The following is a 17,967-nucleotide window of genomic DNA, read 5'->3' as shown; positions in this document are numbered from 1 at the left end:
TAATGGATGATTTAAGATGCAGAAATGAGACATTCCTCATGGTCTTGATCCCTTGCATATGGAACAGTATTATGAAGATTCTGGGAAAATGATCACTCGCTCAATCGGTGACGATTTTTGTGTTCATGTGTTTTATAGTGAATATTCGTATAATGTTCTTATCGGGGGCCTGAAAGTTAACATTTCTAATATTTCATTTGTTTTTTGGACACCATATTTCAACTCTTATATGGTAGGCAACACAAGTCATCCGTACTGGATTAGAATTTATGGTATTCCCCTTTGATTATAAGACGCCAAGGATTATGTTTTCTATTTAAATGAGTATTTGAGTTAGAAGGCGTTAAACATAGTCACAAGTAGTTAAACACATTGATATTTTTCTAGAATATTGTGCGGTACGAACATTTTGAACTTTTTACCTAACGTTCTTTTAATAAAAATGGAACGGTACATTTCATCGACAATATAGAATATGAAAAACCTGTTTTTCTATTACTTTTTTCTTTTCCTTTTCCAGTTTTTACTTCTAGGTTAGGTTTGTGTCCCATAAGTTTTCTAATTTATATTTTTTCTTCAGGTGAACTTTTTACCAAAGTTATGACCCTAGTATGGTTTGATTGTTGAACGACATATATTGAGATTTTTTGATATACTCTTTTTCAAAAAACTATATCATTTTTCCTTAAAACTTCCTAAAAAACGATTTAATTATAGTTTAGTCTAAAGTATTGCCTGTTATTGCAATCTCGTTTGTTATAAATTAAAATACTACAAGTGATATTTATTAACTTATTTGTTCATTTTTGTACTATTTTAACATATTAAAAGTCACATGTTTTTTTCACATAAAAAAAGTCTCTTAATAAATGTGATAAAGTTTATAATATCAAAAAACAAATAATGGTATAGTATATAAACATAAATTTGTAGATGTAAAGCATAATTCCAAACTAGCACTCCTGGCAAATTCAATGTTATGAATCCTAGGTTTGACTCCCAGCTTTGGAGAAAAATTCATGTTTTATTCTTTTGAATATTTTTTTCTTCTTAACTCATGTATTTTCAGTTTAAAAAGTTTCCTATAAAAATAAATTTAATAAAGCTATTATTAATAGCCTGCAGTTTAAACGAAGCATTATGGTAAAAATCCAAAGTAATTTGTTTATGAACTTAATAATTCATGATAGATTTTTATTAATTATCAACAATTAATGTTATGTTGGGTTCTCCTCCCTTAAATTTCATTAAATAGTTACACCTATCTAGATTATTCTATACCTTAATATTTAGACACACATTTATTATAATAAAAATAGATTTATATAAATAAAAATATGTTGTAACTACATAGAAAACTTCATAGTTTATCCATGATTGAAATTTAAATCTTTAAATTTATATTTAATGTTTGTAAAATATGCCAAATAATTTTTTAAACAAGGAACTCAGTTTCCTCAATGGTGTGAATCATTATGTTCTTTTTTGTTAGTTTTTATAATTTAAAGAACTCGACGAACAAACAAATCACAACCTATTAGACTACACGCCTATTATGTCTCTTTCACTTCCATGATAAAATTAATTATTCATGCAAAAGTATTTGAGAGGTTAATTGAAATAGTTGTCCTAAACCAACTAGCTTTGAATGGTGCAAAACACCTGTTTAAATTCAAATTTTATATTTCAAATAGTTATTGTACGACAAAGAAATAGTAAATTGTGAAAGTTTGTCTTGATTTGAAACTATACATTTCAATCAATGTTTTTACCAATGTATCTTTTTTATCAGGTTGTGGGTGTATTGATTTAAATTGTCAATTGTTTAGGAGTTCTTAGCACCATATCGCTTTAATGCATACACGACCTTAACAATTTCCTCTCTTAGTCATCAGAACAAAAACTATAGTTATATATTGTATTGAGAATATATTGGAAATTGGATATCGATGTGTCAGGAAATCCAAGCAAATCGTTTACGCAAGTCTCAAAGAACACATGTGATATATTGTTGAACTATTTGCCTACACTTTGCTTCAAGGGTGACGTTATTGTGATAAAATTTTAGAAATGGGAATCTGTTGCAAGGTTTTGAAGTTTCATTATTTCGTTAATGGATGATTTAAGATGCAGAAATGAGACATTCCTCATGGTCTTGATCCCTTGCATATGGAACAGTATTATGAAGATTCTAGGGAAATGATCACTCGCTCAATCGGTGACGATTTTTGTGTTCATGTGTTTTATAGTGAATATTCGTATAATGTTCTTATCGGGGGCCTGAAAGTTAACATTTCTAATATTTCATTTGTTTTTTGGACACCATATTTCAACTCTTATATGGTAGGCAACACAAGTCATCCGTACTGGATTAGAATTTATGGTATTCCCCTTTGATTATAAGACGCCAAGGTTTATGTTTTCTATTTAAATGAGTATTTGAGTTAGAAGGCGTTAAACATAGTCACAAGTAGTTAAACACATTGATATTTTTCTAGAATATTGTGCGGTACGAACATTTTGAACTTTTTACCTAACGTTCTTTTAATAAAAATGGAACGATACTTTTCATCGACAATATAGAATATGAAAAACCTGTTTTTCTATTACTTTTTTCTTTTCCTTTTCCAGTTTTTACTTCTAGGTTAGGTTTGTGTCCCATAAGTTTTCTAATTTATATTTTTTCTTCAGGTGAACTTTTTACCAAAGTTATGACCCTAGTATGGTTTGATTGTTGAACGACATATATTGAGATATTTTGATATACTCTTTTTCAAAAAACTATATCATTTTTCCTTAAAACTTCCTAAAAAACGATTTAATTATAGTTTAGTCTAAAGTATTGCCTGTTATTGGAATCTCGTTTGTTATAAATTAAAATACTACAAGTGATATTTATTAACTTATTTGTTCATTTTTGTACTATTTTAACATATTAAAAGTCACATGTTTTTTTCACATAAAAAAAGTCTCAATAAATGTGATAAAGTTTATAATATCAAAAAACAAATAATGGTATAGTATATAAACATAAATTTGTAGATGTAAAGCATAATTCCAAACTAGCACTCCTGGCAATTTCAATGTTATGAATCCTAGGTTTGACTCCCAGCTTTGGAGAAAAATTCATGTTTTATTCTTTTGAATATTTTTTTCTTCTTAACTCATGTATTTTCAGTTTAAAAAGTTTCCTACAAAAAATAAATTTAATAAAGCTATTATTAATAGCCTGCAGTTTAAACGAAGCATTATGGTAAAAATCCAAAGTAATTTGTTTATGAACTTAATAATTCATAATAGATTTTTATTAATTATCAACAATTAATGTTATGTTTGGTTCTCCTCCCTTAAATTTCATTAAATAGTTACACCTATCTAGATTATTCTATACCTTAATATTTAGACACACATTTATTATAATAAAAATAGATTTATATAAATAAAAATATGTTGTAACTACATAGAAAACTTCATAGTTTATCCATGATTGAAATTTAAATCTTTAAATTTATATTTAATGTTTGTAAAATATGCCAAATAATTGTTTAAACAAGGAACTCAGTTTCCTCAATGGTGTGAATCAGTATGTTCCTTTTTGTTAGTTTTTATAATTTAAAGAACTCGACGAACAAACAAATCACAACCTATTAGACTACACGCCTATTATGTCTCTTTCACTTCCATGATAAAATTAATTATTCATGCAAAAGTATTTGAGAGGTTAATTGAAATAGTTGTCCTAAACCAACTAGCTTTGAATGGTGCAAAACACCTGTTTAAATTCAAATTTTATATTTCAAATAGTTATTGTACGACAAAGAAATAGTAAATTGTGAAAGTATGTCTTGATTTGAAACTATACATTTCAATCAATGTTTTTACCAATGTATCTTTTTTATCAGGTTGTGGGTGTATTGATTTAAATTGTCAATTGTTTAGGAGTTCTTAGCACCATATCGCTTTAATGCATACACGACCTTAACAATTTCCTCTCTTAGTCATCAGAACAAAAACTATAGTTATATATTGTATTGAGAATATATTGGAAATTGGATATCGATGTGTCAGGAAATCCAAGCTATTCGTTTACGCAAGTCTCAAAGAACACATGTGATATATTGTTGAACTATTTACCTACACTTTGCTTCAAGGGTGACGTTATTGTGATAAAATTTTAGAAATGGGAATCTGTTGCAAGGTTTTGAAGTTTCATTATTTCGTTAATGGATGATTTAAGATGCAGAAATGAGACATTCCTCATGGTCTTGATCCCTTGCATATGGAACAGTATTATGAAGATTCTGGGAAAATGATCACTCGCTCAATCGGTGACGATTTTTGTGTTCATGTGTTTTATAGTGAATATTCGTATAATGTTCTTATCGGGGGCCTGAAAGTTAACATTTCTAATATTTCATTTGTTTTTTGGACACCATATTTCAACTCTTATATCACTAGTGCAGAAAGAAGATTTTACACCCGTTTTTTATACATATTACACCCGTTATGATAGGGTGTAAATTCAAAGGGTGAGATATGTATGAAGAATTTACACCCGTTTTAAAACGGGTGTAAAAAGAGAATATATTACACCCTATTTTAGATTTAAAAAAAGGGTGTAATTGGTAGATATATACATTAAATTTTAAGACATTTACACCCTATTTAATATAAAACGGGTGTAAATTGTCACCTATTACACCCTGTTTTAGATAAAAAAAGGTGTAATTGGTAGATATATACATTGAATTTTAGGACATTTACACCCTATTTAATATAAAACGGGTGTAAATTGTCACCTACATACATTGAAGTTAAACGAATTTACACCCTATTATAATTCAAACGGGTGTAAAATGACAAATATTTACACCCTATTTTTGATATATCAAATGTAAAATATCTTATAATTACATTTAATTTTAACACATTTACACCCTATTTTGTGTATGAAGGGTGTAAAATATCTCAATTTTTTTAAAAATATTTTATTTGAAATTTCATTAAACCAAATATTTTTATATATTCCTGGATATTCAATAAAAAACAAAAATAACCAAAACAAACATTTCTCTAATCTTTAGAATCTTGCACCAAGTCATACAAGAATATATTCTCCTGTATTACTTGTTTTTCTTCTGGATTTCTGTTGTTGGTTCATTGTTCAGTCCAGCCACCAATCCATCTTCGGTAACATTGATATAAGGGCTCTGATCGATTGAAGAGTCTAATGGTGCGTTTGGTTTAGAAATCTGCATTGCCATTAATAGAGAAAACAGCAGTTCAACCACTAGAAATGCTCCACTTAGTGCACCAAGATGATATAACTTGCATAGCATTCAAAGATAGTATAGAACAAATGAAAGAATAACCCTTTATCAATAAGCTTATTAAGTACACAAAAAGTAACATTTTCTACCTTCTTCTGTTGATGCATATAATGGCTAGAGTGTAGTACATCAAGAAATTCATTAGCAGCTCTTACCCACCTGCAACACGAAAATTACTTTTAATTTGTTTTATAATAGTAGTTGCTTATTTGGAACTTAGATGATATTATAGCCAATCAAGGAATAATATCGATGATATTATGATCATTTGTTTAAATTTCTTTAAATATAATAACTGAAGGACAATTAAAGGCATAAGATTGGTTGATGTAACAGAATACGGAAGAGTCAGATGCACAAAATGAATCAAGTACCACAGGCTAGATGCAGTTATTCCTTCAAAGAAAGCCAAATGTCCTCCATGCTTTACAGTGGCCAACACAATATTTTTATTTAACCTATCGAAGGATTACGCATTAAAATGGATGTTGAAGTAATGCAACAGAAATAGAAAGAAAACTGATTAGAAAAAACAACAAAGCAGCATACCTGCATTCGTCCCATGGAATGGCTTCCTTGGTACAGACGGGATCATCCAGAGCACTAATACAGAGAAGCGGAATTGATACAGATTTCACATAAGGAGTACTGCTGCAACGTCTATAGTACGTATCAACAGTCTAAAGAAACAAAAGGATTTTAGATAGCAGACATAAGGAACCAGAAAAGAGAAGACAGCAGAAAATAGAAGATTACAAATCTTAGGTGGTACATGTACCTCATACTTTGCAAACAATCGAGTGGCGTGGTCATCGAAATCTCGAATAGAAAGTGCCTGCAAAACATAAGAATACATGAGTATTAATCAAGCTTTAAAAACTTAACCAAATCAATAACACTGAACAACATTTGAGAATGTGGTACATATTAGAATAAGTTTTGTGCCTTAAGAAAAAAGCTATATCCAACAGGTAAAAGAGTAGAACAAATATTTGGCCTCTAAAATCAGCACGCATCTTTCAATCACTTAATGTCCTAGACTAGTAACATTTAAAATGCCGGCTATAAAATAACAGAATTAAGAGGAATAATGAATAAAAATGAATGGTCAGGTCAATAGCTTGAAACTCTTTAGAAATCTTCCACGTTGAATAATACTTGCTAGTAACTTGCTCTAAAACCACACACATGCGCACAAAAACTTACAGCAGTATTGAGAAAAATGTCAATAGAAATGTGTATCAAAAAACATAGTGAATATGTGATAAAGAAGTTAACATCAAACAACTGTAGGATAAGCATACAAATTTATCATATATTATATTAAATAGTAGTAAAATTATGAACTTATTGAGAGTAAGACCACCTTCATTATCCCTTCCCAATTACCAAGCCGAGAAAAGAGAGGCTGGTGTCTGCAATGAATATTTATCAAACCACATCAAAAGTGAACTATAGAGACACATCTAAAAACTTTCATGTTTGTCAGCAAATGGTGATAGATGAAAATTAAGAGCTTATCAATCAGAAAGATAGAGGCATACAATTTTGCATAATCTTGAAGGCCGCCTGTTAGTGCTTTGTCATAAAACTTTTGCACAGGAGCACGAGTTATAAATCTATCAGTTATCTGCAAAATTATAGTTAACATTACTTCCAGTTAAAGAGCAATAACAGGAAAAATGAAAAATAATAGAAACTTTCAGCGATGACAAACTAATAGTGAAATTTGACAAAGCCCCGTTCATTATATCAAATAGACTGTGTAACAATTTTGAACCAGAAGCACACATAGCTTGAATGCTAAAGGCCGGAAAGTATATCACAAGAATGTTTTAGATAGTTTCATTATGTTCATACGATTCCAAACCAAAATATTGCAATGTGCACACTCCGTTCTAAATGCTTCAAACATGTTAAAACTTTAACATTCCATTCAGATTGCATGATATTTCAATTAATTCTTAAGATTTTTTTTTCAATTGGATTCACAAACAATTAGATTGGGTCCAAATTCAGAAGATAGATCCATTAGATTGTGGTTACTTTTCACAACATATTAGGTATATTAATAAATGTCATTTTAGCAAAAGTTAAACTTTGAAATCAAAATACTTCAGTAATTACTAACCAAAAGGTCCCAAGGAGAGCAAACAGCTACAGCTCCAGCTACAGGAGTGTTCTCACCTTCCTCGCCAAGATATTTTACCTGCAAACAATCCTTAGAATTATACAGTGTAGTGCCAAGCTATTTGGATATTTGAGCACAAGTTAATGTGGGAAGGGAGCACACGTTAGAAGAAATAGAGATCAATGTGGGAAGGCAGCAATTGAAGATGTATGCGATCATATAGAAAATTCAACCTTCAGATTAGTTGAGGTATGTAATTAAATTAATCAATAGTGACTCAAATATGACATGAAGAATTTGATGCAAGAAGATTATAAGACTTTAGTCTCGAATTTACCAGAATATTAGCTCCAACGCTATTTCCAACAATAAACAAAGGTGCCTTGGGATTCTCTTTGTGGACGTAATTAACAACTGTGCGAGTATCCTCAGTCCATCCAGAATTGTAGAAAATATCAGACTGAAATAATTTTAATAAGCATTTACATTACAACAAGAAAACAGCAAATTTGGTACACCGTAATATTATTGAGATGCACATCAATCCTACCTACAACTCCAACAAAAAGAAATGCAAATAATCAAACTTGTTAATTAATCTACATATTTCTAACCGTGATTGGAACACCTCCAAGTCCTCGATGATTACTGACAACAACTTTCCATCCACGTTTTGCTGTATGATATGCAAGGTGTTTGAGATACTGCAAAGAAAGGGAGAATATAAACTATAAGACGGCACTAAAATATAACTTAGCCACACAAATAAACAATACTAGCTTGAAATAACTTACAGGAGCTGAAGAATCACTTGTTAAACCAGGAATCAAAATAACAATGGGAGTAGATTCATCTTTATTGACAACACTGCTAGAATCTGTAAAATAACCAATCACAAAATTCTGAAAGGTCTACCAGTCTTTCTAATTTGACAAACATTAGTCCAACAGTACCAAGTGAAATTATGTGGTTAATTCATGGGACATTATTATCAAGTGAAATCTGAGCCCTGTACTGTGACTGCCACGACCACAATCATGGTCGCAATCAGCTGTACCAACCGAAATAGCGAAATCTTTAAGGGACTGCAGCGCAATTAATTAAAACCTTTCCTCGTCAACAAATTTTCTGAAGGACAGAAAAGTAATTATTAAAATATTCTCTACTATATGCATACCGTCAGAGTTAGTTACCCAGTCTAAAGCAAGGGTTGTTACGACCGTCACAGCACAATGGTTAAAATAATTTTGATGAGTAGATGAATGAAAACAAACGAATAAATGAATAAAGTACCTTCCAAGCGAGTTCGAAACTGATGGAATTAACGATGAAACTAGAAGAAACCCAGCAAAGAAAAGTAAGAACAACAACGAATGAATCAACTTTAATATCCAAAGCAGCGTAAAAGAGAGTATAGAAAACGGTAAAGAAGAATGATGAAGCCGTTGTGGGTTGTGAAGATTTCCGAGCAATCACGTTCTTTCTTCCTTTTTCACTATTTCTTGCACTTCATCGATGATGAAAAGTTTCTAAAATGTGAAATGAAAAGAAAATTTGGAACATGAGAAGTCATGGTTATATTTTAGGCGGTAATGATAAATTGTACTTAGGGTTTCCTAAATTTACACCCTATTTTAATATAACGGGTTTAATATAAATTTAGTCATTTATATTGTTATAATTATACACCCTATTTTTAAATATAGGGTGTCTATTGTTATATTAATATTCCAAAATTTACACTCTATTTTAATATAACGGGTTTAATATAAATTTAGTCATTTATATTGTTATAATTATACACCCTATTTTTAAATATAGGATGTCTATTGTTATATATTAATATTAAAATTTATTATTTTTTTAAGAAAATTTAAGATTAAACAAATAAGAATAATAAAAGTTATTGTTTAAGGCACGAATATTTTATTTTTATTTTTAAATTTACACCCTTTTTTTGAATATCAGGTGTAATATAGAGTTGATAATAAATAATATTTGAATTTACACCCGTTATTTAAAAATAGGGTGTCTATTGTTACGTACTAAAATTCAAAATAAGACTTTATTTACAAAACTGCCACCGCATTTGCTTTTTACACCCGTTTTTTGTAAAACGGGTGTAAATTTACAAATTATATTATTCTTTTTGTACTAGTGTATGGTAGGCAACACAAGTCATCCGTACTGGATTAGAATTTATGGTATTCCCCTTTGATTATAAGACGCCAAGGTTTATGTTTTCTATTTAAATGAGTATTTGAGTTAGAAGGCGTTAAACATAGTCACAAGTAGTTAAACACATTGATATTTTTCTAGAATATTGTGCGGTACGAACATTTTGAACTTTTTACCTAACGTTCTTTTAACAAAAATGGAACGGTACTTTTCATCGACAATATAGAATATGAAAAACCTGTTTTTCTATTACTTTTTTCTTTTCCTTTTCCAGTTTTTACTTCTAGGTTAGGTTTGTGTCCCATAAGTTTATTAAATTTATATTTTTTCTTCAGGTGAACTTTTTACCAAAGTTCTGACCGTAGTATGGTTTGATTGTTGAACGACATATATTGAGATTTTTTGATATACTCTTTTTCAAAGAACTATATCATTTTTCCTTAAAACTTCCTAAGAAACGATTTAATTATAGTTTAGTCTAAAGTATTGCCTGTTATTGCAATCTCGTTTGTTATAAATTAAAATACTACAACTGATATTTATTAACTTATTTGTTCATTTTTGTACTATTTTAACATATTAAAAGTCACATGTTTTTTTCACATAAAAAAAGTCTCAATAAATGTGATAAAGTTTATAATATCAAAAAACAAATAATGGTATAGTATATAAACATAAATTTGTAGATGTAAAGCATAATTCCAAACTAGCACTCCTGGCAAATTCAATGTTATGAATCCTAGGTTTGACTCCCAGCTTTGGAGAAAAATTCATGTTTTATTCTTTTGAATATTTTTTTCTTCTTAACTCATGTATTTTCAGTTAAAAAAGTTTCCTACAAAAAATAAATTTAATAAAGCTATTATTAATAGCCTGCAGTTTAAACGAAGCATTATGGTAAAAATCCAAAGTAATTTGTTTATGAACTTAATAATTCATAATAGATTTTTATTAATTATCAACAATTAATGTTATGTTTGGTTCTCCTCCCTTAAATTTCATTAAATAGTTACACCTATCTAGATTATTCTATACCTTAATATTTAGACACACATTTATTATAATAAAAATAGATTTATATAAATAAAAATATGTTGTAACTACATAGAAAACTTCATAGTTTATCCATGATTGAAATTTAAATCTTTAAATTTATATTTAATGTTTGTAAAATATGCCAAATAATTGTGTAAACAAGGAACTCAGTTTCCTCAATGGTGTGAATCAGTATGTTCCTTTTTGTTAGTTTTTATAATTTAAAGAACTCGACGAACAAACAAATCACAACCTATTAGACTACACGCCTATTATGTCTCTTTCACTTCCATGATAAAATTAATTATTCATGCAAAAGTATTTGAGAGGTTAATTGAAATAGTTGTCCTAAACCAACTAGCTTTGAATGGTGCAAAACACCTGTTTAAATTCAAATTTTATATTTCAAATAGTTATTGTACGACAAAGAAATAGTAAATTGTGAAAGTATGTCTTGATTTGAAACTATACATTTCAATCAATGTTTTTACCAATGTATCTTTTTTATCAGGTTGTGGGTGTATTGATTTAAATTGTCAATTGTTTAGGAGTTCTTAGCACCATATCGCTTTAATGCATACACGACCTTAGCAATTTCCTCTCTTAGTCATCAGAACAAAAACTATAGTTATATATTGTGTTGAGAATATATTGGAAATTGGATATCGATGTGTCAGGAAATCCAAGCAAATCGTTTACGCAAGTCTCAAAGAAAACATGTGATATATTGTTGAACTATTTTCCTACACTTTGCTTCAAGGGTGACGTTATTGTGATTAAATTTTAGAAATGGGAATCTGTTGCAAGGTTTTGAAGTTTCATTATTTCGTTAATGGATGATTTAAGATGCAGAAATGAGACATTCCTCATGGTCTTGATCCCTTGCATATGGAACAGTATTATGAAGATTCTGGGAAAATGATCACTCGCTCAATCGGTGACGATTTTTGTGTTCATGTGTTTTATAGTTAATATTCGTATAATGTTCTTATCGGGGGCCTGAAAGTTAACATTTCTAATATTTCATTTGTTTTTTGGACACCATATTTCAACTCTTATATGGTAGGCAACACAAGTCATCCGTACTGGATTAGAATTTATGGTATTCCCCTTTGATTATAAGACGCCAAGGTTTATGTTTTCTATTTAAATGAGTATTTGAGTTAGAAGGCGCTAAACATAGTCACAAGTAGTTAAACACATTGATATTTTTCTAGAATATTGTGCGGTACGAACATTTTGAACTTTTTACCTAACGTTCTTTTAATAAAAATGGAACGGTACTTTTCATCGACAATATAGAATATATAAAACCTGTTTTTCTATTACTTTTTTCTTTTCCTTTTCCAGTTTTTACTTCTAGGTTAGGTTTGTGTCCCATAAGTTTATTAAATTTATATTTTTTCTTCAGGTGAACTTTTTACCAAAGTTATGACCCTAGTATGGTTTGATTGTTGAACGACATATATTGAGATTTTTTTGATATACTCTTTTTCAAAGAACTATATCATTTTTCCTTAAAACTTCCTAAAAAACGATTTAATTATAGTTTAGTCTAAAGTATTGCCTGTTATTGCAATCTCGTTTGTTATAAATTAAAATACTACAATTGATATTTATTAACTTATTTTTTCATTTTTGTACTATTTTAACATATTAAAAGTCACATGTTTTTTTCACATAAAAAAAGTCTCTTAATAAATGTGATAAAGTTTATAATATCAAAAAACAAATAATGGTATAGTATATAAACATAAATTTGTAGATGTAAAGCATAATTCCAAACTAGCACTCCTGGCAAATTCAATGTTATGAATCCTAGGTTTGACTCCCAGCTTTGGAGAAAAATTCATGTTTTATTCTTTTGAATATTATTTTCTTCTTAACTCATGTATTTTCAGTTTAAAAAGTTTCCTACAAAAAATAAATTTAATAAAGCTATTATTAATAGCCTGCAGTTTAAACGAAGCATTATGGTAAAAATCCAAAGTAATTTGTTTATGAACTTAATAATTCATAATAGATTTTTATTAATTATCAACAATTAATGTTATGTTGGTTCTCCTCCCTTAAATTTCATTAAATAGTTACACCTATCTAGATTATTCTATACCTTAATATTTAGACACACATTTATTATAATAAAAATAGATTTATATAAATAAAAATATGTTGTAACTACATAGAAAACTTCATAGTTTATCCATGATTGAAATTTAAATCTTTAAATTTATATTTAATGTTTGTAAAATATGCCAAATAATTGTTTCAACAAGGAACTCAGTTTCCTCAATGGTGTGAATCATTATGTTCTTTTTTGTTAGTTTTTATAATTTAAAGAACTCGACGAACAAACAAATCACAACCTATTAGACTACACGCCTATTATGTCTCTTTCACTTCCATGATAAAATTAATTATTCATGCAAAAGTATTTGAGAGGTTAATTGAAATAGTTGTCCTAAACCAACTAGCTTTGAATGGTGCAAAACACCTGTTTAAATTCAAATTTTATATTTCAAATAGTTATTGTAGGACAAAGAAATAGTATATTGAGAAAGTATGTCTTGATTTAAAACTATACCTTTCAATCAATGTTTTTACCAATGTATCTTTTTTATCAGGTTGTGGGTGTATTGATTTAAATTGTCAATTGTTTAGGAGTTCTTAGCACCATATCGCTTTAATGCATACACGACCTTTGCAATTTCCTCTCTTAGTCATCAGAACAAAAACTATAGTTATATATTGTATTGAGAATATATTGGAAATTGGATATCGATGTGTCAGGAAATCCAAGCAAATCGTTTACGCAAGTCTCAAAGAAAAACATGTGATATATTGTTGAACTATTTGCCTACACTTTGCTTCAAGGGTGACGTTATTGTGATTAAATTTTAGAAATGGGAATCTGTTGCAAGGTTTTGAAGTTTCATTATTTCGTTAATGGATGATTTAAGATGCAGAAATGAGACATTCCTCATGGTCTTGATCCCTTGCATATGGAAAAGTATTATGAAGATTCTGGGAAAATGATCACTCGCTCAATCGGTGACGATTTTTGTGTTCATGTGTTTTTAGTGAATATTCGTATAATGTTCTTATCGGGGGCCTGAAAGTTAACATTTCTAATATTTCATTTGTTTTTTGGACACCATATTTCAACTCTTATATGGTAGGCAACACAAGTCATCCGTACTGGATTAGAATTTATGGTATTCCCCTTTGATTATAAGACGCCAAGGATTATGTTTTCTATTTAAATGAGTATTTGAGTTAAAAGGCGTTAAACATAGTCACAAGTAGTTAAACACATTGATATTTTTCTAGAATATTGTGCGGTACGAACATTTTGAACTTTTTACCTAACGTTCTTTTAATAAAAATGGAACGGTACATTTCATCGACAATATAGAATATGAAAAACCTGTTTTTCTATTACTTTTTTCTTTTCCTTTTCCAGTTTTTGCTTCTAGGTTAGGTTTGTGTCCCATAAGTTTTCTAATTTATATTTTTTCTTCAGGTGAAATTTTTACCAAAGTTATGACCCTAGTATGGTTTGATTGTTGAACGACATATATTGAGATATTTTGATATACTCTTTTTCAAAAAACTATATCATTTTTCCTTAAAACTTCCTAAAAAACGATTTAATTATAGTTTAGTCTAAAGTATTGCCTGTTATTGCAATCTCGTTTGTTATAAATTAAAATACTACAAGTGATATTTATTAACTTATTTGTTCATTTTTGTACTATTTTAACATATTAAAAGTCACATGTTTTTTTCACATAAAAAAAGTCTCTTAATAAATGTGATAAAGTTTATAATATCAAAAACAAATAATGGTATAGTATATAAACATAAATTTGTAGATGTAAAGCATAATTCCAAACTAGCACTCCTGGCAAATTCAATGTTATGAATCCTAGGTTTGACTCCCAGCTTTGGAGAAAAATTCATGTTTTATTCTTTTGAATATTTTTTTCTTCTTAACTCATGTATTTTCAATTTAAAAAGTTTCCTACAAAAAATAAGTTTAATAAAGTTATTATTAATAGCCTGCAGTTTAAACGAAGCTTATGGTAAAAATCCAAAGTAATTTGTTTATGAACTTAATAATTCATAATAGATTTTTATTAATTATCAACAATTAATGTTATGTTGGGTTCTCCTCCCTTAAATTTCATTAAATAGTTACACCTATCTAGATTATTCTATACCTTAATATTTAGACACACATTTATTATAATAAAAATAGATTGATATAAATAAAAATATGTTGTAACTACATAGAAAACTTCATAGTTTATCCATGATTGAAATTTAAATCTTTAAATTTATATTTAATGTTTGTAAAATATGCCAAATAATTTTTTAAACAAGGAACTCAGTTTCCTCAATGGTGTGAATCATTATGTTCTTTTTTGTTAGTTTTTATAATTTAAAGAACTCGACGAACAAACAAATCACAACCTATTAGACTACACGCCTATTATGTTTCTTTCACTTCCATGATAAAATTAATTATTCATGCAAAAGTATTTGAGAGGTTAATTGAAATAGTTGTCCTAAACCAACTAGCTTTGAATGGTGCAAAACACCTGTTTAAATTCAAATTTTATATTTCAAATAGTTATTGTAGGACAAAGAAATAGTAAATTGTGAAAGTATGTCTTGATTTAAAACTATACATTTCAATCAATGTTTTTACCAATGTATCTTTTTTATCAGGTTGTGGGTGTATTGATTTAATTGTCAATTGTTTAGGAGTTCTTAGCACCATATCGCTTTAATGCATACACGACCTTAACAATTTCCTCTCTTAGTCATCAGAACAAAAACTATAGTTATATATTGTATTGAGAATATATTGGAAATTGGATATCGATGTGTCAGGAAATCCAAGCAAATCGTTTACGCAAGTCTCAAAGAACACATGTGATATATTGTTGAACTATTTGCCTACACTTTGCTTCAAGGGTGACGTTATTGTGATTAAATTTTAGAAATGGGAATCTGTTGCAAGGTTTTGAAGTTTCATTATTTCGTTAATGGATGATTTAAGATGCAGAAATGAGACATTCCTCATGGTCTTGATCCCTTGCATATGGAACAGTATTATGAAGATTCTGGGAAAATGATCACTCGCTCAATCGGTGACGATTTTTGTGTTCATGTGTTTTATAGTGAATATTCGTATAATGTTCTTATCGGGGGCCTGAAAGTTAACATTTCTAATATTTCATTTGTTTTTTGGACACCATATTTCAACTCTTATATGGTAGGCAACACAAGTCTTCCGTACTGGATTAGAATTTATGGTATTCCCCTTTGATTATAAGACGCCAAGGATTATGTTTTCTATTTAAATGAGTATTTGAGTTAGAAGGCGTTAAACATAGTCACAAGTAGTTAAACACATTGATATTTTTCTAGAATATTGTGCGGTACAGACATTTTGAACTTTTTACCTAACGTTCTTTTAATAAAAATGGAACGGTACATTTCATCGACAATATAGAATATGAAAAACCTGTTTTTCTATTACTTTTTTCTTTTCCTTTTCCAGTTTTTACTTCTAGGTTAGGTTTGTGTCCCATAAGTTTTCTAATTTATATTTTTTCTTCAGGTGAAATTTTTACCAAAGTTATGACCCTAGTATGGTTTGATTGTTGAATGACATATATTGAGATTTTTTGATATACTCTTTTTCAAAAAACTATATCATTTTTCCTTAAAACTTCCTAAAAAACGATTTAATTATAGTTTAGTCTAAAGTATTGCCTGTTATTGCAATCTCGTTTGTTATAAATTAAAATACTACAAGTGATATTTATTAACTTATTTGTTCATTTTTGTACTATTTTAACATATTAAAAGTCACATGTTTTTTTCACATAAAAAAGTCTCTTAATAAATGTGATAAAGTTTATAATATCAAAAAACAAATAATGGTATAGTATATAAACATAAATTTGTAGATGTAAAGCATAATTCCAAACTAGCACTCCTGGCAAATTCAATGTTATGAATCCTAGGTTTGACTCCCAGCTTTGGAGAAAAATTCATGTTTTATTCTTTTGAATATTTTTTTCTTCTTAACTCATGTATTTTCAGTTTAAAAAGTTTCCTACAAAAAATAAATTTAATAAAGCTATTATTAATAGCCTGCAGTTTAAACGAAGCATTATGGTAAAAATCCAAAGTAATTTGTTTATGAACTTAATAATTCATAATAGATTTTTATTAATTATCAACAATTAATGTTATGTTTGGTTCTCCTCCCTTAAATTTCATTAAATAGTTACACCTATCTAGATTATTCTATACCTTAATATTTAGACACACATTTATTATAATAAAAATAGATTTATATAAATAAAATATGTTGTAACTACATAGAAAACTTCATAGTTTATCCATGATTGAAATTTAAATCTTTAAATTTATATTTAATGTTTGTAAAATATGCCAAATAATTTTTTAAACAAGGAACTCAGTTTCCTCAATGGTGTGAATCATTATGTTCTTTTTTGTTAGTTTTTATAATTTAAAGAACTCGACGAACAAACAAATCACAACCTATTAGACTACACGCCTATTATGTCTCTTTCACTTCCATGATAAAATTAATTATTCATGCAAAAGTATTTGAGAGGTTAATTGAAATAGTTGTCCTAAACCAACTAGCTTTGAATGGTGCAAAACACCTGTTTAAATTCAAATTTTATATTTCAAATAGTTATTGTACGACAAAGAAATAGTAAATTGTGAAAGTTTGTCTTGATTTAAAACTATACATTTCAATCAATGTTTTTACCAATGTATCTTTTTTATCAGGTTGTGGGTGTATTGATTTAAATTGTCAATTGTTTAGGAGTTCTTAGCACCATATCGCTTTAATGCATACACGACCTTAACAATTTCCTCTCTTAGTCATCAGAACAAAAACTATAGTTATATATTGTATTGAGAATATATTGGAAATTGGATATCGATGTGTCAGGAAATCCAAGCAAATCGTTTACGCAAGTCTCAAAGAACACATGTGATATATTGTTGAACTATTTGCCTACACTTTGCTTCAAGGGTGACGTTATTGTGATTAAATTTTAGAAATGGGAATCTGTTGCAAGGTTTTGAAGTTTCATTATTTCGTTAATGGATGATTTAAGATGCAGAAATGAGACATTCCTCATGGTCTTGATCCCTTGCATATGGAACAGTATTATGAAGATTCTGGGAAAATGATCACTCGCTCAATCGGTGACGATTTTTGTGTTCATGTGT

At 28.7% G+C, this 17,967-nt stretch overlaps 1 protein-coding gene across 1 annotated transcript; it reads right to left on the bottom strand.

Moving 5' to 3' along the window:
• Window positions 1–5,089: 5,089 nt before the first annotated feature.
• LOC127112071 (embryogenesis-associated protein EMB8) lies at window positions 5,090–8,500 on the bottom strand. The gene is made up of 12 exons (XM_051046261.1): window positions 8,477–8,500; window positions 8,256–8,363; window positions 8,076–8,165; window positions 7,799–7,921; window positions 7,462–7,539; window positions 6,875–6,960; window positions 6,697–6,745; window positions 6,109–6,165; window positions 5,880–6,010; window positions 5,705–5,788; window positions 5,420–5,489; window positions 5,090–5,252 (listed from the first exon to the last, which is right to left on the bottom strand). Exons 1-12 carry the CDS (start codon window positions 8,498–8,500, stop codon window positions 5,124–5,126), a joined length of 1,029 nt encoding a protein of 342 aa, XP_050902218.1. The 3' UTR covers window positions 5,090–5,123.
• Between the last annotated feature and the right edge of the window lie 9,467 nt (window positions 8,501–17,967).

This window comes from Lathyrus oleraceus, unplaced genomic scaffold, assembly GCF_024323335.1.
Source record: "Lathyrus oleraceus cultivar Zhongwan6 unplaced genomic scaffold, CAAS_Psat_ZW6_1.0 chrUn0034, whole genome shotgun sequence".
Taxonomy (NCBI): domain Eukaryota; kingdom Viridiplantae; phylum Streptophyta; class Magnoliopsida; order Fabales; family Fabaceae; genus Lathyrus; species Lathyrus oleraceus.
This window is presented reverse-complemented; position numbering and strand designations above follow the sequence as displayed.

Coding starts and splice junctions, on each gene's coding strand:
- LOC127112071 (XM_051046261.1), bottom strand. CDS start 8,500: ATGATTGTGGTCGTGGCAGTCACA. Junction 5,789..5,879: donor ATTCCATGGGACGAATGCAG/GTATGCTGCTTT, acceptor ATCCTTCGATAG/GTTAAATAAAAATATTGTGT. Junction 5,253..5,419: donor ATATGCATCAACAGAAGAAG/GTAGAAAATGTT, acceptor ATGGCAATGCAG/ATTTCTAAACCAAACGCACC.